Consider the following 24,227-nt stretch of genomic DNA (forward strand, 5'->3'; position numbering starts at 1 on the left):
TATTATGCCTGGCATACAGTAGGCACTCAGAATTATCTGCTACCTAAACATTCATCATATTGATTTGTATGGTTGACTAAAGAAATTTCACTCAGTGCTTGGTGAAACTTACAAGCTCCATATTATGAACCCCCTTGGAAGGTGGCTTCACATAGACTCCACTTATAAAATTCCCTCCTGAAAAACCAATCCTAACGGCATGACAAACTGGGCTGAAGGCCCTTTGCTTTTGGCCATAGCAGAGGCAAAAAGATAAAGAACAAAATAAAACCAAAATCACTGGGTTAATAATTGGTGGTCCCACCTTCTCTACCAATTATCATTAGTTTGAAGCACATGGAATGTGAATATTCAACAACTTTTGACCTACAGATGATAATTTCATATTACTTAACACAATACTCTGGTACTTATCTATACAAAACCTCCAGCTGCATTCTGCAAAGGAAGGCAGACTGACAATGGACCTCCAAGTCCCCTTTTATAAGCTGCTAGGGTTTTGGTTTGGTTTTTAACTTTTCACCTTTAAATTTGCCCAAATGCAAACTGTGAATCACCTTCAGGCCTGCCCTTGTTGAGAAAACTGGTATGTTAAATACTGTAATGATCCCTGCATTTATTATATTAAGTAACTTTTAATAATTCAATTTATTAGTACCACTACAATAATGCAAAACAGCCAATTCACCTACAGCTTGAATATTTCCCCCAGGGATAGAGCTCTATTTTTCACTTAAAGACAGGACTATATTTTGCAAATTTAGAGATGAACTCAAAATAACTTATGGATGTTCATGCAGACCAAATAGTTACGGCAAAAGGACTCTGGTTAGCAAACAAAAGATCCTAGTGAAGTAGCTTAATGAACATTTTTAAAAAACTCCCTTTCCATACCCATGAACACATCCCACATACAGAACCTCCCTGCCATTCTTCAAGCCCTGCTCCATCACCCCCGCAAAGTACATAGTACTTAGAAATTAGGGCCTGACAGTGTTTTGCATAAAGCGGTTCAAGAAACATTTGCTGTTGAATGACATTTCACATCCATGTACCTACTTTTAGCACAATTCCTAACCTTAACTACATCAAGTTTTTCACAGTAAGTTTTAAAATCGATAATTTTCCTGTTAAAATCTCAGCCTTCCTCATGAAATACATTCTAGAGATGTGTAATCATTAACTGTACACAATATACATCCTAACCACTTTAGAAAACTGGGGGAGCCAGTTCAACAAGGTAAAAAGTTGAAATTGCAACCATCTTTCAAACAATTTAAAGGTGAAAAATAGCACCTTAGCTAATCTCTTCATAACCTTTAACCCCAAATGAAAGGAAATTTTACTGGGACGATAAGAGAGAAATATAAAGAGGTGACCAGCATGAGAAGAGTTCAGAAAGCTGTCAACACTTTTTTGGTTTGGCAAATTAATGAATGAGTGCATCACCCAGGGCATCACAATGCCCCTTCTGTTATCCTTGTCACACCCAGCTCAGCACCCCAGACATGCACACACACCGTACTGAACAGCAAGACTAAACAAACCGCTTTTCCGCTTCAAGTTTGTCCATCCTTTTCCAGAGACGATTAACTAGTGCTTCTTGTTCTTGTTCCAAAGTATTTTCAAGGTCGATCTTCTCTCGTCTCAACTAAAGGAAGGGAAAAAGTTTTACTGAGAATAGTAGGCCATTTAAACCTTGTTAATGAGGTTTTTTGATTGGACCATTAGGACTCCCTCGCTTGGAGAAATCTGCAAAGAAATGGCCAGTTTCCTGGCACAGACACATTAAGCGCATCTAGTTCTTAAATTTCAACTGGGAAAACTGAGACAGGTTCACTCTTTGATGTGAATGCTTCATTGCCCTCTGGTACATGAATCACACTGCTTGTTTCAGCATTTAGTCAAGACACACGAAAATCTTCTTTAAAGAGGGTCTGGGGGAGCTGTGCTTACCACTCACACCAGGATTTATCTGGGTCTGTCCTCCCCAGGTTCTGCATGTAGCTCAATGTTAAACCAGAAAGGTTATATTACCATGTATATAAAGAACTCAAACACCTCAAGACAATTCTACATACTGATTAAAGGATGCACAATACTAGTAACTTCTGAGGAGGTAGGGAAGAGAAAGATCTGATTTGGGGGAAAGTATGCAGCTGCAAAGGAAACCCCCAAATGCACTCTACTCCATGAAAAGAAGCAAACATGGAAAAATTCATTTAATCAATCAATACTGGACAATATGTGAATACTGTGAACAAGGCCACTGGCAGGGAACCAAAAAATCAGAATTTTCTGCCCTTCATGACACTTACATTTTAGTGGGGGCATAGATAGTAAGTGAAATAAGTTATATACTTTGGTGGAGAGCAAAAGAGAGATGAAGAAAAACAAGGCTGGCAAGAGGGATAGAGAGTGCAATGCTAAATTCCACAGCCACAGTAGAGGGAATGTGTTATATCATTCTTACACTTCTCTACATGTTTGAGATATTAAATAATTGTAACAGATTTTTTTTTTTAAGAGAGAATGGCTATGGTACTGCCCCTGTGCTGTCTCTTCAACCAGTAGCAATTCACTTTTTCAATCACCGAGTCAACAAATTATTTCTGATTGCACAGCTGCAAAGATGTCCTTAGCAGGTCACAGAGACCCCTCACTGATCAGAGGTCCCTGTGTACACAGTAAAATGAGACCAGTACCATGTATAAACCGTAGGCTTTTAAAGCAACCAGAGCAGATCTTATTAACAGTGAATAAACCAAGATCACATGGTCAAATGAAAATACAGCTTAGAAATACCTTCCCTGCATGGGGGTGGGGAGGGTGGTGGGGACTCAGAACAAGTCAGAAGCATTCTGTGCAGTGAAGCTGGGAGCACGCGAATGCACAAATGCTCTTCGGAATGTCAGATACTTTCAACCTGCAGCAACCGGGAGAAACCCTGGAGCAGCTCATGGAACACCTATTAAACTGCGTGATTCTCTGCACTGACCACATGTTTAGCCAAGCTTTGAAGTACAATTTACAGCCATTTTTTTAAAGAAACAAAATTCCAAGGCATTTACCCTGTAAGGATCCTGTTCCCATGTTTAACTAAAAGCATTATAGAGAGTACTTGGCAAGCAAGGAAAATTTCAAGCTAGGAATTGTTTTACCATAGGGATGCCTAGTAAACTTATACCAAATTGCTTTTAATTTTAGAGTAATCATGCATAATGCTAATCAATAACTCTGAAAAGCAAAATCAAGACAAAGCTGTCTCTACCCGTGTACAACTTACTAAGCATGTGGCTGTGAGCAGATCCTTATCCACTAAATGAGAAGCCTGGCCTACCTGACCTGTGTGGTCCCCTCCAGGACTAGCCACTATCATTCTCTGTGAGGCTTAAGATGGCAGCTGTCTTCAGTCTGAGCCAGTTCAGCTCCAGACCCTTAGAGATGGGGGGAGCAAGAGAACCATCTAAGGCCATCCTTTCATTTCAGCGCCAAGGGACCACTGCCCTGGGAGATCGTGTGACTCTGGCAAAGCGATATCACCAGGATAGGAGTGGGAGCAGTCACCACGGTGGCCAAAAGAACTGGGTCCTGTCCAACCCTCAACTATGGGGATCCTGAAGGGAAAGTAAGATTTAGGGTAAGTTATTCTGATTTGCGGGCCAACAATTCTTGGGAGCAGCAGAGCAGAGGGTAGTTTAGGAGTCTGACACGATGCCGACACAGGTAAGAGAGCGGGAGAAACAAGCAGAAAAGGTATGTGAGTCTCAGGTTCTTTTCAGCACCTACTGGTTGAGCTACAAGTTATCAATTTACTGCCTTCAGTGAACCAAGGCTTCCTGTGAAAGCTGGGTTTGCTGTACCAATGCTCTATGAACTTACTTCCACGAAGCAGACGACACAGGAGGCCGCAGCTCAACGGCTCAGACGCAGGGGTTTCATTACACAGGCGGGCAGTGCTGTAGGAGTCCACATTATCTTTAAGCCTTAGAAAGGGTAGGGTCTTTCAGGGTTTTTTCAGTTTTAAAAAATCTCAACTTTTCAATAAATGAATTATGAATGAATGAATGCTTTTAAAAAATTAAAAATCTCAACTTTTCTGCATTGCTGAGGAGCTCTGACACTAAAGGGCAAAGAAGTTAGAGGAAATGATATTATCATGATTAATTATGATTATGATTAATACTCTCTTAAGTTCTGGATCAGAGTTGCCCTTCCACCTCTTGTCTAATTCCACAACCTATACATCTGGAGCCAGAGCATACACACCAGCTCTGCCGATTCAGACAGAAGTAGATTTTTCCATGCTTGCACTGTCCTGATACCAGACAGTCCTCAAAACTGACAGTGTATGTTGAGTTTACAGAGTAGGAAGTCAGAGAGTCTTGCCTGAATGGAAACATCGGCCCAGTGACACACTGCTTTCCTTATGCTGGTCTCTAACTGTCATCCTCTCCCCAACTCCTTCCTAGTAATACCTGAGGGCTTTTTACATTCAGTGTTCGTACAACAGGCGCCCATTCATCTATCGCCAACATCAAATTCTCGGGCAAACCCAAGCCACTCTGACTGCTGATTCTGCGAGCACTCAGCACCAATGGATATCACGGATTTGTATAATACTCATTTGAAAGCCTGCTTTATAATTAAGTCAGTTCAATGGACTGCCAAATTCTTTTCTTCTCTTCAGTAGCTCTCCTTTCCATTGCAAGTTAATTAATGTCAGACCAGGAGTTCTTATTATGTTCCCAAAATAAATATAGAAACTTTAGTGGATAAACTTTGAGTATAATAAATCTAGCTGGCTCATCTGAATTCACAGCCCATCCTATCTGTATCTTCTCAGTGGGCAGATACTGACCCATTACCAAAAAAGCAAAAGGTAGGGGGTGGCCGAGAGATGGCTCCAAACACCATCACACTTCTTTCTCACTGCAGCATTTTCTGATTTAAAGAGAACTGGGACACTGGGGGCAGAGGTATGAGAAAGAAATGGTTAGCCAAAAAGCCTCAGGAGAACTTCGGCTTAACAACCATCGTGTTCAATCCTAGAATCTTGGAAGGTCTTAGTGAACTTTGTTCAATCTATATTAAAAAGTTTTAGTCTAACAATATTATCCTTGTTTCCATGGGAAAATATATTTTGAGCCCCAAACCTATGGCTTAAAAAACAAATTTTGGAAGGCAGCCCATTACAACTAATCCAAGATAATAAAAGAGAGGGAAATGCCCATGAAATAAGAGCTATCATACAAACAGAACACAGACACACAGTTTGTTACAACATACAGGAGAGGGTAGTTTAGGTGGTGACAATGTAAGGAGAGTACCCCATGTTTAAAAAAGAAATCACAGGGGCGCCTGGGTGGCTCAGTCGGTTAAGTGGCCGACTTCGGCTCAGGTCATGATCTCACAGTCTGTGAGTTCGAGCCCCGCGTCGGGCTCTGTGCTGACAGCTCAGAACCTGGAGCCTGCTTCAGATTCTGTGTCTCCCTCTCTCTCTGACCCTCCCTTGTTCATGCTCTGTCTCTGTCTCAAAAATAAATAAACATTAAAAAAAATTTTTTTTAATAAATAAATAAATAAATAAAATAAAAAAGAAATCACAGAGTCCTCGAAGACCTATATTAACCAAACTCTTAGTTGACTAGATTTTTTTTTTCCTAAAAGAGAAAGATAAACCCTAAGAAAACAAGTGGGTACTATGGATTAGCACAACAATCCCCCCGAACTTTCCAAGTTAGGTAGTATCTGAAGGCTATTGATAATTTAGCCCAATTGCCAATCAATTTGTTATATAATACCATTATAGATGTTCAAAGTGGTGACCCTGGAGATACAACAGAACCACTTGGGAAAATAACAGTAAATATTCAGAAAATGACTAAATTACAGTAAAAAAAAAAAAAATGTATTTTTTCAATGGCTGAATGTTTGTGTCTCCCCCCCCCCCCCCAAATTCATATGGTAAAGCCTTAACCACCAATGTGATGGTATTTGGAGGTGGGGCCTTTAGGAGGTGATTAGGTTTAGTTGATGTCATGAGGTCATGACCCCCTTGATGATGGGATTCATGTCCTTTCTAGAAGTCAAGAGAGACCCTGAAGCTTGCTGCTGTCTGCTCTCCCCCACATGAGGATACAAGGGGAAGTGGGCAGACTGCAACTTGGAAGAAGGTCCTCATCGGGACTCCATCACACCAGGATCCAGATCCAACTTCCAGAACCATGAGAAATGAGAAACAAAGCCAGTCTATGTTGTTCTAGCAGCCCCAATGGGATAAGACCCTTTTGTTTCTACTACAAGGAGTAGAGCCAATAAAAGATCTCATCCCATCCTACTTTGCCAATACATTCAAGTTAATCAAGGTTTTACATAGACATAGGAAAGAACAGGATTCATGAGGGGGCTATTAAAACAGATCAGGGGCAACTCACATTAAAAGAGTTGAGTATAATAATACATCATGGTCCTTACTCTGTGGCAAAGCCTTGTTCGCAAATTAAAGCAACAGACATGGAGTAAAACTTAAAAACACTCTGTTAGTGCCTCTCTTGGTGTCTGTTCAGGCAATCATTGGAATTTTGCCCAACCCTGACAATGCTCCTCCTAGGTGGAAGATATCTGACCCTTGCCTTCTGAAGAAAAAAAAAAAAAAATTTTTTTTTTTTAAGAAACTGAACTGCCAATTTTTATTACAGATTTTATTACAGATGAGTTAAGACAGGTGTTCATAAACCACCGAGCCCCCAGGTACCTATCTGATTAACCAAGCTGCAGGCTGGTTTCAAAATTAAAACCAAGTTCTAGGTCATCACCACTGCTAGTGTAATGCAAAGCCAAATAAGAACCGAGGGAAGCTGGTCAGTGAAGAGCAACAAAAAAGGAGAGAAAGGCTGCTCACTTTTAAGTCCAAGAAGTCAAAATCACAAGGGAAAAATCTATCTATGTACATCAGGAATATACTGATAGAGGAAAAAAAGGAAAAAGATGTTAAAAAAAAACATAAAGAACTATACAGCAAGATAATTAGGGCTGCCCCTTGGGTGAACAGAATATTGGTGATAATTTCTCTTCCTGCCTTTTCCTGCTCCCACCCAATTCTTTAATGAACACTTACTATTTTTGTAACAGAAGAAATTTAAAGATGTCTGATCTTAAAAGTGAAAGTTCCCAGTACAATTTAACAGTACATCCATTAACTGAAGATGATAATTTATATATACAAAATCCAGAATAAGCCAATAAAATCTCAGAGGATAATAGTGAAGTGTCAGCTACTTGAAATACTCTGAGAATTTTCCAGATAACCCAGAGTCAACCTTCTATACTACAGCTTCCAAATATATTTTCTCAAAGACTTCTCCTATAAAAATTAGATTTGTTTTCTGATGAACTGAACTTCAGGACAATATTAATATCGCATCAATATTAACATGTAAAAATGACATTATTTCATCATTTTACCAGTTTAATAAATTTTATTAAAGTTTAAAACTTTTATTCAGTGATGCTGAGAAATGAAGGCCTTTTATGAAAAAAAAAAACACACACACAGAATTATTCAGATTCATATGGTTTCTGGACTTAAGTTTTCATCACTTAACTGGGATAATATACAAATTTGCATAGTGGGTAAATAATTTTAGGGGACTTTTAACATAAGTACCATTGATGGAACAGGGTGTACATTCTTTTGCCACATCCAGACTGCAGTGGAGAAGACCTGGGAAAGAAGTCATAACACAGTGTATGTTGTAGATACAGTATCACATCAGTGGCAACCACCAGTCCATTATCTAAAATAAGCTTAAGAAAATAACATTAGGGAAACTTCTCTTGATATGCTTTATCCAAAATGGAAGTTGCCATGAAAAGTCATTACTGCATCCATCCCACTTCCTTACATAGAGATGTTGGATTTACTTAGACATTCATTCATTAGCCATGCATGTTTAGCTAAGGAAAATGCCCTTTCTAAGTCATCAACCAAATTACTGCTCTGGTCATAAACAGATTTCATGCATCTCAAAATCACAAGCAACGAGAAAGTCTGAGTACAGTACTCTCTGGATGTTATTGCCCTTACTGTAACATACCAATGGACTTCAATTTAACTGGCGAGAGTTTTTACATACATACATGCATGACCAGAAATACACTGTTGGATCATGGGGAGGTATCTCTTTCCTTACACAGGAAACACATTTTGAATTTTTTCCCTGCCACTATGCAACATCATTTGCACCAACTGATCCACATAGCAGGTGTTATCTGATACTTCAAAATAAAGTCTAACAAGATGAAACACAGTGCGTTTTTCTACTTAATTGAAATGAGATCTAGCAAAGAAATTGAGGGATTTTTTCCCCCATATCCTGCAGAAAGACTTCCTTATCTGTGTCCCTGACAGAACTCAGAGTTTACTTTCCCAAGTCTGGAGTTGGGACCTCTCAGTTGGCTTCATGACATCCTTGGCTTCATGACATCCTGTTTTCTGGATTACAAATCAACTGAAAAGAGAGCCCACTGATGCTTCCTTTCACTACTGGAGGAGTGCCCCCAGCTTGCTTGCTTTCAAGGCACAAAATTCCACTAATTTTTCAGTTATGCTTTGAGGCTTTTTCCCAGATTTCCCAAATAAGCAGTAGGTAAGATGCTTGTACCCAGGCTTCTCAAGCAACCCAAACACCCTCAAGGATTTGCTACAATCAAATTGCCACCCAGCTAACTTCAGGATTTACTATGATTACGTCTGGCTGTACCCTAATGCATTTTGCATAAATGTGCAGGCACAAGTTATGATGTTTTATTAAAAAATAAAATCAGGGTAGCAAATTGTAATACCCTACAGTTTTTTTTAAAAGAAGAACAAAGAAAAAAAGGGGGAAGATGAAGAAGAAATATGAATAGTTATTTGAGGGGTGGATTGTAATCCAGGTAATGTTTTTATCATTTGTGTACTTCTGTGTCTTCCAATTTTTCTTGAAAGAGCAATAGATTATTTTCATATAAACATTTAATTAAAAACTCCCATGATTTCCATAATTTGAGATTAGCACTTGAAATCAAATTTCAAAGTATGCAGTGGTCACTAAATTTCATCTCTTTAATGGAAGTAAACCCCAAGTAACATGGTTGTTCTTTGGGGGGAAAAACGGCACACAGAAATCAGCAGGTACTACCCAGATTCCTCGCACTGCCAGAATCTGCAAGGGCAGCAGTTAATGTGAATGGAATTCTAATAGAACCCAGTAGGGCCACATTCCCTGTGAATTTTAAAAATACCTTGGCTCCACAGCAGCTAAAAAAAGATCAACCAAAGATGCAAAACTGGTTTGTATTTTGAATGAATTATTTTGTATACAAGTAAGTCAGAAAGGCCATCTTGTATCCTTCACTAAGAGCAACTATTCTAAGAGTTGGAAACCTAAAACTTTCCTTTCTTTCTTTAAATTTTTATTTGAGAGAGAGAGAGAGAGAGAGAGAGAGAGAGCGAGAGAGAGAGAGAGCACGCGCGCGCACATGCTCAAGCAGGGGAAGGGGAGAGGGAGACAGAGAATCTTAAGCTGGATCCACATTCAGCATGGAGCCCAATGCAGGGCTCCATCCTATGACCCTGGGATCATGACCTGAACTGAAATCAAGAGTCAGATGCTCAACCGACTGAGCCACCCAGGTGCCCCTCCTTTCTTCCTAATAGAACTTAAAATACACTAAATGTGTCCTTGTTTCACTTAAAAAAAAAAAAAAAAAAAAAAAAAGAACAAAATTAAATCTTGTCCTAAGGATTGAAATGCATCACTCTAAACCCCAGCCTCTGCATTTGCTGGACAGATGGTGAGAGACACCAGGATAAGTGGGTGTCACCTCTGCAATGATCCTGTAAGCTGGGGTCTTGTCAAGCCTCTGTAAGCACCTGATGCTGCCAGGCTGAAGGTAACCACTGAGGCCTACAGCTACGTGGTTGCCTCATGCAAAATGCTGACTCTAAAGATAAACTATGCCCTCAAAGACACCAAAGATGCAACTCCTTCTCTTTCCTTGCCCAGTAGCAAAGAGGAAGGATTCAATTTCACATCTTCTTCATGAGCTCTCTTCTCTGTCTCCAGTATCTCTACTCCACACAGTGCTGACACTCACTTTTTACTGCAAGTCTTCTCTCCCATTGTCTCCTCTCAGTCTCTCCTTCTCCGCAACAAGGCTGGATTTAGATCTATCCAACCACGTGTGTCCATTAACAAATAATTAAACCCGGTGCCAAGGAGCTTTGGGGTGTCTCCCGTGGTTGTAGGGGAAAGGGGGTCGGGGCCACCACAGAGGCCTCACTGCTCCCCTCCACCACAGCCATGCATACAGCATCCCTCTTCACTGGCCTTCCTGGAACAGGAGATCAGACTGCATGAGGCTGGGACCTAACATCATCTTTGTTAGCAGAGTTTGTGCAGAGAGCAGGCACATAACAAAGATGTGCTGAATTAATACAGGATATGTACCATACAAATGCACTAACTATAGCATGGGCACAAAAGAAAGCCAAAGGGGCTGGGTCACAAATGACACTTGAGCACATTCTGACTCATAAATTGAGGAGACAAGGTCAAGGAAGGTGGTGAGACATTTGTGGCTCAAATAATATGCATTCTCATTTTCCTGGAAAATGGGTAGGGTAAAGTACCATAGTAATTAGATGGAAACTTTCATTATTAACAGCAGCAGCTACCATTTTTGGAGAGCTTAATAGATGTGAGTCACCAGGATACGGTGGTGAGGTCAACATTGTGCTTTCCCTCCTTCAATTTATTAGAAAACTTATAGGGAAGAAACACTTCGTATAATTGTTTGCTAGTTGCTGTTTGTGTACCAAGTATTACAAGAGAAATAGTGATCATTATGTAAATACTTTTACAGCAAACGCCCCTAACTGCCTGGAGGAGGAAAGTCAGGTAAGATGAAGGACAATGGGGCAGGCGAGGGAGAAAAGCGGTCCAGGCAGAGGAAACAGATCCATGGAGATGTGGGGGCAAGAAAGCATGGCACACAGCAGAACATGATTTTCAAACTGCAGATCATGAACCATTATTGGATTGTGAAATTAGTCCACTGTGACCTACATTTTGCTAAAAATGAAATGGAATTCAATAGAGAATCAAAAGAAATGTTGTCTTATGGAACTTGTCCCAGTCATATATACGGGTACAAAAACATCAGTGTACTGGGTTGCCATGTTAACTTATCTCTTGCTGTGCAGTCCACACTGGAAGGATTCTGAGTGGAGGAATGAAGAACTTCAATATGCATGTAGTGTGAGGAAGGGCAGGATGCAACATTAATCCCCTCAACACACCTAGGAATTAGGTACTAATGTCTATTTCACAAAAGAGCTCAATTGCTTGCCTGAAGGCATACAGTTTATTCAGATGGAAGGAAGATTTGAACCAAGGTGAGAGTTTCCCTAAGAACTACATGGGATACGATGTTTATAAACGGATGCTAATGAGGGGTGCCTGGCTGGCTCAGTCAGAAGAGCAAGCAATTCTTCATCTCAAGGTCGTGAGTTCGAGCCCCATACCGGTTGAAGACATGACTTAAATAAACTTTAATACAGATAGATTAAAAAAATGGATCCTAATGAATGAAATTGCCATCCAATTCTGAATACAGTTTTAGACAAACAGTGTCTTTGCTTTGGGAACAGGATATAGCTCAGATAAAAGATGATGGACCAAATTCCAGAAGTAACAGAGAAAACTATACTCACTATGCCAGCTAGAGAAAAGAAAAAGAGTAAGGCATCTGGTACCTGGCAGGCAATCCTGTTCACGATGTAAATGTTAGCTGAATTATGGGACTAATTCTCCATTAACTTATTCCACTTTTTTCTGTTGTACTACCTAACAATGATTAAGTATCTAGTGCACCTGCTTATGGCCACTATTTTCTTCTTTCCCATAGTTTTCCATGCCAAGTGCACAGAGGGCCCTCCAGAGCTGCTGAGTTGAACTTCACTTAATAAATAGGCTAATGTGGACTACCTTTTGATGCTAGTTATCTTTCTCCAGAGAAATAATAAAAACTCTTCCTGGTTGGCAGAAAACATTCAAGATTAAGATATCTTGACACTAAAAGAATATTCCAAGTTCTAGATATTCTTACTGTCTCCTAAGAAAATGTGAATTCCAAATAAGAGACAAACAATGACCATGTTTTAACAAAAATTCTCAAATAAGGGTTTGCAGGCAGTGACCACCAGTTAAAAAAACAAAGCAAAACAAAACATAAAAGACTAAAGTCATGTTGACCAGACTAATACTAGTCTACAGTGAGGGTCCCCTGGCATGTGAGTTGCAAATGATATATGTGATAAGGGAATTGTACCTAGAATATATAAGGAACTCTTAGAATTCAATAATAAAATGATCCTGAATGGGCATTTTTCTCAAAGATATAAAAAATAGCCAATTAGCACATGAAAAGATTCTCAAAATCATTAGTCACCAGGGAAATACAAAACCACAATGAGATACCAGTTCACATTTACCAGGATGCTATAATCAATATGGCACAGCCACTTTGAAAAACAGTCTAGCACTCTCCCCAAAAGGTAAACATGGAGTTACCATGTAATCCAGCAAGTCCACTCCTAGGTATATGCCCAAGAAAAATGAAAACATATATCCACATGAAAAACTGTACGTGAATGTTCACAGCCGCATTATTCCTAATAACCAAAAGATGGAAACAACCCAAAATGTCCATCAAATGATGAACACATACACCAAATAGGATATATCCACACAGTGAAACATTATTCAATCAGGAAAAGGAGTCAAGTACCGATACATGCTATAACATGGATATAAGCCTTTTATTAAATGAAAGAAGCCACTCACAAAAGATGACATACTATATATGATTTCATTTTTATTGAGTATCCAGCATGAGCAAATACAGAGTAGTGGCTGCTTAAAGGGAATGGGAAATTCAGAGTGACAGCTGAAGGGTACAGGGTTTCTTTTTGAGGTAATGAAAATGCTCTAAAATTGTTTGTGGTTTTGGCTACACAACTCTGAATATACTAAAAGCCAATGAGTTGTACATTTTAAATGGATGATTTTTATGGTATGTGAATCATATCTCAATAAAGCCACTACCACCACTACTACCCACCCCCGAAAAGTGAACTAAGATATTAAGCAGAAGAACCAGGTTCACATCCAGTTCCTCTTGAATCCAGTATCCAGGCCCTGAACACTATACTGTACCTCCTTCCAAAACACAAATGACAGTTACCTGGCCAAATCTACACTTAAACTCTTCCAGCAAAGCAGTGGTATACCATAAGACACATGGGATAATTGCCTTCAAATAGCTTACAGTTTAAAAACTATGTTTATTGTCAGAAGAGCAAAGCCATGTACTACATATAAATCTATATAATACATAATATAGTACATGCCTTTGCTCTTCTGATAACCTATGATACAGAATATATTCTATAACAGAGACTGTGACATATAGTATATCATATGGATGATAATCCTAAGAGAGGATCAGATCACATTCATAGAAACAGAGATTTATTTCTACTGGAGGGGAAAAAACTGCTCCCGCCTAAGCATTGACTAAAATTATTTGTAGCTAAACAAAATACAGCAAAAGATCCCCAACATTTAATCATCCTGGACATACTAAAACAAAGCAGGGGTCGGGGTGGGGGCAGTTTCTCATCTTAATTAAAACAGGACCTTGAGGGGCCCCTGGGTGGCTCCGTCGGTTAAGTGTCCGACTATGGCTCAGGTCATGATCTCATCCTTTGTGGGTTTGAATCCCGTGTGGGGCTCTGTGCTGAAAGCTCAGAGCCTGGAGCCTGCTTCTGATTCTGTGTCTCCCTCTCTCCCTGCCCCTTCCCACTCGTGTGCACGCATGTACGCACTCTCTCTCAAAAATAAGTAAACACTTAAAGATGTTAAATAGAAACTTTACATCCCAGATCCGAGGCTTATTTTCAGGATAGGGCTTTACAATGCATATATTCCATTGTGGAAATCCATTTCTTAATTGTTGAGGTCTGAAATAACCCTAAATGTGTATTAAGTCATTAACCTGGCAAGAATGTATGCCTTGGAATCATTTTAAAGGGTTTCCATTATGAAAGTCGCTGGAGCCCTTAGAGAGTACAACAACTCGTTCTCTCTCTCCCATAGACTAGACCAAACTGTCCTCTCTCTGATGCCAGACCACTACCTCCACCTTGTGGCCACACTAAACCCTGGATCACAGCCCCTGTCCCACAGACTCCTTAAGAACTTCTGCAAATACAAGAAAGAAGCCATTACACTCAGCCATCACCATGAACGCTGTGACCAAATGAAGTTCTCACAATACAAAGCATTGAGAATTTCACTTGGTCAGCTCTTGATGAACAAGTATCAGTAACAAGTATTTGGTGTGTCAGAGACCTTCAACAAGAATCTTCAAAGCTTTAACTTGAACGGAACTGGTTGTCCCCTATCCTAGGAATTAAACAGGTGAACTCTGGAACAAAATGTTTTCCAACAGCATGTGGATTTTTCCAAATTTAGATACTGCATCTGAATTCCAAAGATGAATGGTAAATATAGATTACTCTGGATGTATATCAAATAGCCAACCTTTGAAAATAGACCTTTTTTTTCTTTTACCTGGAAGGGATAGAAAAATGTTTTTAGGACCATTATTCACAATCTTAGAAAACCCAGTGACATCCCTTTCTTTTGATATAGGGAGATACAAGAATAACACAGAAAACAAAAGTCAGTTAGATGAGTTTAAAGCCAACCTGGACTTCTTCCCAAACCTGACATTCCCATCACCATTTCGTTCTCAGGTAAAATAATGGAACTAGAACGGCCCTGGGTAGATTTCACAATCAGTCAGCATGAACTAAGATACAGAGAAAGACCCTAAAGTCGGGATAAATCAGACAACTTTGCATGAAAGGCTTAGCCAAACCGTCAAACTGACAATCAGGATTGAAATTACAAAGAGCTAAAAGACCTTCGTCAATACACTGAATTTTACATGGAAACCACATCGCTGTACAGTATGGTCAGCTTCTTATAATTAGCTTAGGGAAAGTAAAATTTCAGGACATTCGATTGGGGCAAAAGCATTAGGGAGCATCTAGACTAGGGATAACAGGTACTTTTGTCAACATACTAACACAGATGGGCTGACAATGGCTGCCCACAGTTCTGTGTGTTGAAGGAGCACAAGACCCAGTCTGGACTCCCAAGGCGAGGACCCGGCTCAAACACCAACATGTGCGGAGGGCAGTGGACAAAGGGATTGTACACTATGACTTGCCACCTTTTGTACCTGGTTAAGCTCGCCATTCCTGATTTTAGTTTGCCCTTCTCTGTTTACAAATGGAAAAGCTGGGCCCAGAGAAGGTAATGCAAGGTCATACAACTAATGAGAGGCTGAGTCAGGATAAGCAACCAAATCTATGCCTCCATATCTGTACCAACAAATCACATTGGGAAAAGATAGCGTTCATATCATATTGCTAATAATTCAAAGAAGAAAAATGCTAATTGCCTCTTCTCAAGAATCCCTGAAAAAAAAGTTTTAGTTCCACAGCAACACTGTCTCAGGAACTTTCACACAATCTATCCTGTGGTTAAAAACACATTGTTCCCCCTTTGTAAAAGGAACCTAACATTTCCTACCTGTAAGTCAGTACATCACAGTATATCTCCAGAAACTTTATTAATTGCAGTTAAAAAAAGAGAAAGTGTGAGACAGAGAGAGCAGGTGCTCCACAGACTTGTCAATCTTACTACAAAAATGAAGTCTCCACTGTGGGAAGAAACAGCTGAAAAATATTTTTCACTCACATGCCCCAGGGTATCTGAGGCCAAAAAGAATAAGGTGAGGGAGAATAATATGAGGAAAAAAGTGTATTGAGAAAACTATAGATTCTTACCTGCTCTAATGTAAGCTGCTTCGAAATGGTATCATTCTCCAGTTTTTTAATTTTCTTCATCAGTTTGTTGACCTGGAATTCCTGCTCTTGTTCGAGATGCTGTTCTAGTTCAGCTTTCTCATGCTGCAACTGGAAAATGGAAAAATCACAGACATGGGAATTGAGACACTCAAAAGCCACGGAAACACCGGCTCCATAAGCTGATTACACCGAGTAAGAAGTATCATCACAGAAGCTACAATCCTCATTTCTGCTGACACCCAAGTGCACACCTAGTGTGTAACCTGCTCCGAGGGTCCTCTAATTCACAACCACAAGTTAGAGTCCACGTACATAAGCTCCTGGCCTGAGCCAAAAGGCCACAAGTGACAGGGCAAATACACCTGAGCATCAAACCATGATTAAATACAGATTGTTTAGTTTTTAAAAACATAGAAGTTGTTGCCTCTGTAGAGAGGAATTGGGAAGCTAGGGATGAGGTAAGGATGGAAACTTCAAATATAAAACTAACGTTTTCAAAAAATATCCCTATTCAAACACACACACACACACACACACCCTTCAGTACTTTTCAAACTATATACCATAAAAATTATATTAAAAATAGAAATTTTACAGTCAGTTTTAATTAAATGAATTAGTTTACTCAGATTTATATGTGTGTAAAGAAGGAAGAGATGTCACAATCACAAAACATATTTAGTAAATTATTCTGAATGCTATGTCTCAATATACTAATAAGCATCCTTTGGCAAAAACCAGTAGAATTAATTATCTTTCTATAATGAGACTGTACATCACACCTCCTACGTCTTTCCTAAAAGCCCAGGAGGGAGGCTTCTTATTTATGCAGGTAAAACATAAGGTTAGGGTTGCCTGTGTGGCTCAGTCGGTTGAGTGTCCAACTCTTGATTTTGGTTCAGGTCATGATCCCAAGGTCATGGGATCAAATCCCATGCAGGGCTCTGCATTGAGACTGATTAAGATATTCTTTCTTTCTTTCTCTCTCTCTCTGTCTCTCTCTGCCCCTCTCCCCCTGCTCACGCTCTCTCTAAAAAAATAAAAGAAACAAAAGATAAGGTTATGGTGTCACTGAAAAGTATTTTTAAAAGGTCCCCCAACCATCAAAACCAAAGGGGAATTGAGGAAATGACAACTGGGGTTCTAATTTCTAACATTCTCAATTGGGAGTGTTCATTCACAGCAGGGGTTGGAGAGAATGACAGCAACAGGGCCCAAGAGAGATTAAGTAAAAGCCATTAAAAACAATGAAACACATGTACTTTTATGTGGGGGTCTAAGAGGACACTGCTGCCTACTTTCACCCTCAAAATCACTTCTTCAGGCAGACACTGTGTACCAGGTTCTTCATATGCATTAGGCAGGCGTGATCACTCCCATTTCCTATGTGACAAAACAGGAGACTGGACCAAGATAATTCAGCTGAAGGCAGTGGAGGCTGGGACCCACATTCTGCTCTGAACCCCAAGCCAGTATTCTCCCACTGGATCCTGAGCAAACCTAGGAGGAATCAGCTTCAGACTCTGCTAGCATCTAGTGCATCTTTAGCGTTTAAAAAGTCAAACGACCCAGGGCGCCTGGGTGGCTTGGTCGGTTGAGCGTCCGACTTCGGCTCAGGTCACGATCTCGCGGTCCGTGAGTTCGAGCCCCGCGTCCGGCTCTGTGCTGACAGCTCAGAGCCTGGAGCCTGTTTCAGATTCTGTGTCTCCCTCTCTCTCTGCCCCTCCCCTGTTCATGCTCTGTCTCTCTCTGTCTCAAAAATAAATAAATGTTAAAAAAAAATTTTTTTTTTTTTTTAAAAGTCAAACGACCCAACAGAAAACAAGACGCCACAGACACTTGCCTGGAGGACGCTGTGTCTCTGGGTAAACCCTGCATATGGCATGACGGGCAACCCAAAAAGATTAGCCAGGCCTGAGCAACCTCTATACGGCTGCACCAAACCCTCACCACACCGACACAATTACCACTGCTCTGCAAGCACATACTTGGTTAAAAAAAAGGTTAAAGTCTGACAGTTTTCTAAGCTGGAAATGTTGACGAAACAGATGCTTCTTTCTCCAACTGTTTTTGATGTGCAACTTCAAGAAAAACTGGTCAACCTTGCAGGAACCCAGGAAAAAAGCAGATGCAAGGAAGCACTTACAGTGACAAGTCTATTTTTAGCTCGTTCTTTAAAACTCAGGTTCTGCAGGATCAAGCAGTAATTACAAGAAACAAGAGAAACCAACAGGGAACAAGAAGAGCTCCTGGCACTTCAGACACAAAGACCCTGATGCAACAAGACCACTCACGAGGAAGAAACAGCAAAGCATGCCCATCCCCACCTAACACTTTTACTCTGTAACATACCTGTGTACCCTCCATCTGTAGGTACTACGTTAGACGCAGGGGACATCTTGAGTGAAGATGTCACCCTTGCCCTAGAACAGTTTATGACCACCAAGCTTAAATGGTGTCTACTGGTTTTAGAAAAATAAACTTTAGTCTTAAAACCTTTAAACATTCTGCATAGTAGTTTTTACACTAGGTATGTTTTCCTCCAATATGCTTTCAATTGCTGCCATTTTTATTTAAAAGAACCCCCCCTTTTTTTTAGCATTATTCTTCTGCCCTGAGGTAAATTAAAACAATCAAGGATGCAATCTAACATTGAAACATGTCTGGCCCACAAAGCCAGAATGTTAATCTGAGAAAAAGGTAAGGCTGTCATTGGCTTACAGAAAAATATTCCTATTTAGACAGATGGTCTATATTGTCAATATCTGATGAGGTATTTCCTTTAAGAATACAGATTAAACTAGTAATAAAATTCATAAAAGCTCTCCATTTTAAGAGGCTTTTCCCTCTCAAGAGATATCCCCTAAGGAAAATTTGATGGTAAAGCTGTTGTCACCAGAACTCAAGTGAGATCCCTGGGTTACACTAACCCATTTGGGAAAGATCAAGCCATCTTGAGATCTGTCTGCCAAAGATGCCCGTGTTCATCATCCCCCAAAAGATGTGTGTGTTCATCATTCCCCGAAAGTCAGGGCTGGAACAAACAGCTTTGCTGCTTGCTTTGTTCTGACATCTCTCAGGTGACAGCCAATTTCGGGGCAGAGCGTGGAGTTTCTGAACAGAGCATCAGAAACAGGAAATAGGTTCTTCCTTGGAACAAAGAAACCACCAATACAAAGAGAAACACACAGATACAGAGACACCCCCTTCAAAGTCATGAGAGTTCAGATGAGCAAGAAGGTGAGAGAGCAGAAAGGGATCTTGAGGAACTAACAACTGCAGAGTCCGCCTGAGGAACATTCAGAAATTGTTGGTTTTTTAACAGATACCATGTAAATCCAAGTCATTCGGCCCCAACAGGGCTTGAACCAACATCCCGAATCCACCTGCCTAGAAGCCACAGCTCATGACACCAAAAACCCTAAAAGGAGCCTCGTTCAGGCTGGCACAAGCCAGCTCTCAGAAATAAATTTCCTACGTGTAGGCATAAAATTCAAGGCATGATTTTAAATTTCTAATCAAAGGTCTTAACATTTTATGAGCAACTTTAAATCTTCCAAGAAGGTCAGTGATCCTAAACTAGAGCACAAGTCATTCAAACTGAGAAGTAAACAGTCAAGCAAATTCTATTAATGTGTTTGAAATAAACTCACGTGTGTGCCTTAAATATATCTAAAGCAAAAGGCTTAGGCAGATTAATTTTTTAATCAGAATTTTCTATAAATACACTTTATAAAGTCAATCACAAAGATTATGCAAGGGTTTTATGACTATTTGTGCAATATAGTTAACATTAATTTAAAAAAGTGTAGAATGGAAATTATATTATGTAACAAATGATCCACTGGCAGCACATTTTCAATGGAATTAGGGCTACATGAATAAGTTTGCTACTTAGGTTTCACCATCAAAAACAAAACAAAACCAACATAACTGAAAGCCATAAGCAAAGATACAAACTATAAACCTATGAATTCCTAAGTATTAAAACTTGAGCATTTTGTTACCATATCAACTCATTATATATGAAGCCCTAAAGCAACCTTCCAGCCTGTTAAAAAAGACAAGTATAACATTAATTTGATCTCAAATAGGCTAGGCTTAAGCATCATTCGATCACTCACAACTGCTATCTTACAATTTATAAAGACTTTCTGGAGCCACTTCTGTGAACCAGGCCTCCCTCTTGTGTAAGAGACTCCAGAATTCTTCACTGCATGACCTTTATTCTGGGTCGAATTCTCACTAGCAAGTAGAAGCACTGCAAACTGTTCACCTAAGAGAACCATCACAGGTGCACATGTAGGTCGGCTGTCGAGCCAAGCCTCCCAGCCGGCATGCAGCAAGTTTGCCAAATCCCAGGCTGGGCGAAGCATGTTTGCGAGTCTGGGTTTGTTGTCCATCTAGCTACTGCCAAGTGAGGCAAGCCTCCAGCCACCAGCCCCAGGACCCAGCTTTCTCAGTGCAATTCAGAATAAACCCAAGATGCTCCCACCTTCTTTGTCACTAGTCCAGGCTAATACTTCTGTGTACTCAACACCCCCATCCCACAGCCAGCATCCTTGGTTTACCGACAACTACCAAAAGCTAGAACTAACTGCACTGGGCCAAGTAAAGGCCACCATAGGACAATAACTGCATGAAGTCATTGGGATGTCAAACACAATTATATTATTCATAGAAGCTTTGCAAAAAAAAGTTCAAAACTAGGTGAAAAGACATTGAGTCTTTTATGAACCAACTTTTTAGCCACTCTATTGAGGAGTGTGAGCAGAAAGCTTCCCGTTTCAAATTCATTATATCACCACTAAATGCCTCTTGGGCCCACACTTATTCCCACCTCCAAACCCCTTCTGTCACTGGTACAATTGTTCTCAATCAACACCTCATATCAGTTACCAGTTGGCATTTAGTCAGCCTCCAGAGCAGCTGTCAAACCACCCTCTTCTTTGTATGCTCATGGCCCCAATCTAGTTCAAGTCTTTTATTATTCTTCACTGGGCCACTGCCAAAGCCTCCTAATAAATCTCCCCAGATTCAGTGTAGATCATCCTGACAGACAAACCCTATTAATACATCAACATTCTGCTCAAAACCCTTCAATGGTTCCCTACTTACCTGCAAAGGTATAACATCATTGGCATGACATTCAAGTCCTTCCATGATCCAATCCTATCCAAGTTTCCCATGCTTTCCTCATGCTATTTCACATTCTGCCCAAGTGACAGTCTAAGGTTCATGAGCATAAATGCCTTCAGGGTCCAGACACCTAACAAAGAATGGATGTGCCAAAAAACAGCACATGGTTGTAACTGTGTTAAAGGCAAAGTTCATGTCTTTTACTCTTACTCTTAAAAGAGTAAAGACTCTTTTACTAAAATAATAAATTTAAAAAACTGAAACCCATGATGCTGGGCAAACACTTCTGGAAACCACTCCAGTCCAGGGGTTGCACACCCCTGCCTCCACAACCCTGGTCGTGCTGTACCCTCTGGTAGAGTGCCTGAATCCCTCCCTCCAACCTATTCAAAGTGAGCGATGGCTCAGAAAACATCTTCCACAGTACAGTACCTTCCCACATGCCCCCAACATACTGTATCCTCCCTTTCTTTAAGCTGTGAGGAGCACATTGTACCTGTGTGCATGATAACGTCTAGTTCATGTTTCGTATCTTTCTATTAGCTACTTCTAAAAGCAGCTAATACTTTAAGGCACTAGTTACTATGTACCAAGCATTTTATATGGCCATAACTCTGTGGCAGATACTATCTTTTGCATTTTACCAAGAAGAAAACCACAGCTTAGGGAGGTCAAGTAACTTGCTCAAAATCACACAGCTGATGAGGAGTAGATCCAGGGTTGAAACACAGGTCTCTGACTTCACAGCCTTCGTCCTTATCCCTGATGTGTGCTGCCATCCTCGAGCTCCTGTATACATTCTCGATCACTCTTACAGGACTGCAAGCTCCATGAACAGCAGTGACCAGAACATAGTGAATTCCACTCCAGATCATGGACAAATCTCTTGTCCATGCAAACACTGACTCACTTCCTTTACACTGTTCCCTTAGAGTAAGCCTCAGGATGAACAAGACAACTAGGTAAATATAAAGGGTGCCATTACTACATATATAGTACTCTCAGGTGACCATCACCTAAGTCAACAAATGTTAACACTGCCCGCTCTCTCCCAGAGCCTAGTGTATCCTTCCAAATCACAGCTCTCCATCTCTGAGGGGTGATGGCTCTCCTGATTCTCACTCATAGTAAGAACTCCTTGCATTTTTTTCTTTAAAAGAAATTTTATTGCCTATGTATTTCTAAACATTAGTTTTGCTTGGTTTTGCATTCTTTTTTGTCTAGCTTCCTCTGCTAGATAAACTTAGGATTTCATTCACCTGCATTACTTAGTTGAACAGTATTTTTACTGCCCTATGATATCCCGCTGGATGAGCACAATTTGTCTACTCTATGGACAATGAGTATTTGGGTCATTTCTGGTTTTTTACTATTACGTGCAATGCCACAAAAAACATTCTTGTATACATCTGGTGTACATATGCAAACATCATGAATATATCCAGGACTGAAACTGCTGAGTCACACACCGTGAATATTTCCAGTATCATTAGGTAATGCCAAACTGCTCTAAAAGCAGCAACCATTTCCATTCCCTGAGAGCATACAGAAGACTTCTCTAGTAATATCTTCTTGTGTTTTATTTTGCCTTTCTTGATTACTAATGTGTACTTGTTCATTTGTTTCCTGCTCATATGCCTACCTGCTTGTGCAAAGAGTCTGTTCAAGTCTCTATCCATTTTCTTTGGAGCAGTCCATTTTTCATACTGATTTGTAGTCTCATGTTAGTTATACAAGTTGCAAACACCTTCTCTCACACTGTGGCCTGTCTTTGCATTCTCTTTATGTGATTTCCAATGACATGTCTTTGTTCTTCTCTAGGCATTACTTAATGGCAATACTCCAAATTTCTCTGTTAAAAGAAATCTACCCTGCTGCCTATCTGTAATCTCCATATGGATGTCTAGACCACTCGACTGAAGTTCTGAACTTCTCACTCCAAGTCTACTCCACTTAAAGTCTTTCCCATCTTAAATTATGGTTAACTATATTCTTCCAATCATGGAAGCCAAAATCTCCAAGTCTGTTTTGAGCCTGTCTTTTGCTCATGCCCACTTCTAATCCATCCTCAATCCAATAGGATATTCCTTCAAAATGTACCTAGAACCCAATGATCACCATCTTTACTACCACATCCTAGAACAATCAACCCTATCTCAGTGTGGATTATGGAATAGTCTTATAATAGACAGCCTAGCTCCCACCTTGCCTCCACTCCATAATTTCTTCTTGAGATAGCAATCAAGGCAAGATCATTTCACTACTTTGTTCAAACCCCTTGCCTGCCCCCCATGGCTCCCACTGCAGAGTGAATGCCAAACTCATGATTATGGCTCAATGGCTCTACGTGATCTGCATGCTGGCCACCAAACCCCCAGTACCCATTACCTCCTCAATCTCAACTCTTACTCCTCTCCCTCCAAGACTCCACTCCAACCACATTGGCCTCTCTGCTGCTCCTCCAACATGGCAGGCACGATCCCACCCAAGGCCTTAGCACTTTCCTGTCCCTTCCAGCTTCAATGCTCTTTTCTCTGAAATCCACTTATAGGCATAGGTTTTTTTTTCCCCCTAACAAATACAGTACCATACTATAAATGTATTTTCTTTTAAGTTTATTTTTTTTATTTTAAGAAAGAGAAAGAGAGCAAGCCCGAGTGGGGAAGGGGCAGAAAGAGAGGGAGAAGGAGAATCCCAAGCAGCCTCCAGGCTCTCAGCACAGACGGTGATATAGGGCGAATTCTCACAAACTGTGAGATCATGACCTGAGCCGAAATTAAGAGTCAGACACGTAACTGACTGAGCCACCCAAGTGTCCCTCTTATGATTTGTTTAAGAACATTTTTTCTCTAGCTTACTTTACTGTAAAAGGATGGTATATAATACAAATAACATAAAAAATATGTGTTAATTGACCATTTATGTTATAGGTAAGACCTCCAGTCAATGGCACACTATTAGTGGTTAAGTTTTTCAGGGGAACTAAAAGTTATACACAGATTTTGATTGGGGGAGGAGAGAGAAGGATGGGGGGGAGGAGAGAGAAGGATGGGGGGGAGGAGAGAGAAGGATGGGGGGGAGGAGAGAGAAGGATGGG

General features: G+C 40.3%; 1 protein-coding gene across 2 annotated transcripts in view; it reads right to left on the bottom strand.

Annotated features, from left to right (window-relative positions):
* The window catches only part of CCDC6 (coiled-coil domain containing 6), a 109,359-nt gene that overhangs the window by 24,503 nt on the left and 60,629 nt on the right, over positions 1-24,227 (bottom strand). For both annotated transcript variants that reach the window (XM_049646127.1, XM_049646128.1), the window contains exons 3-4: positions 15,971-16,099; positions 1,548-1,651 (exon numbers count right to left, since the gene is read on the bottom strand). In XM_049646127.1, coding sequence (XP_049502084.1) covers positions 1,548-1,651; positions 15,971-16,099 — 233 coding nt within the window. The remainder of the gene's footprint in view (positions 1-1,547; positions 1,652-15,970; positions 16,100-24,227) is intronic.

The sequence above is a fragment of the Panthera uncia genome, chromosome D2 (assembly GCF_023721935.1).
Source record: "Panthera uncia isolate 11264 chromosome D2, Puncia_PCG_1.0, whole genome shotgun sequence".
NCBI lineage: Eukaryota > Metazoa > Chordata > Mammalia > Carnivora > Felidae > Panthera > Panthera uncia.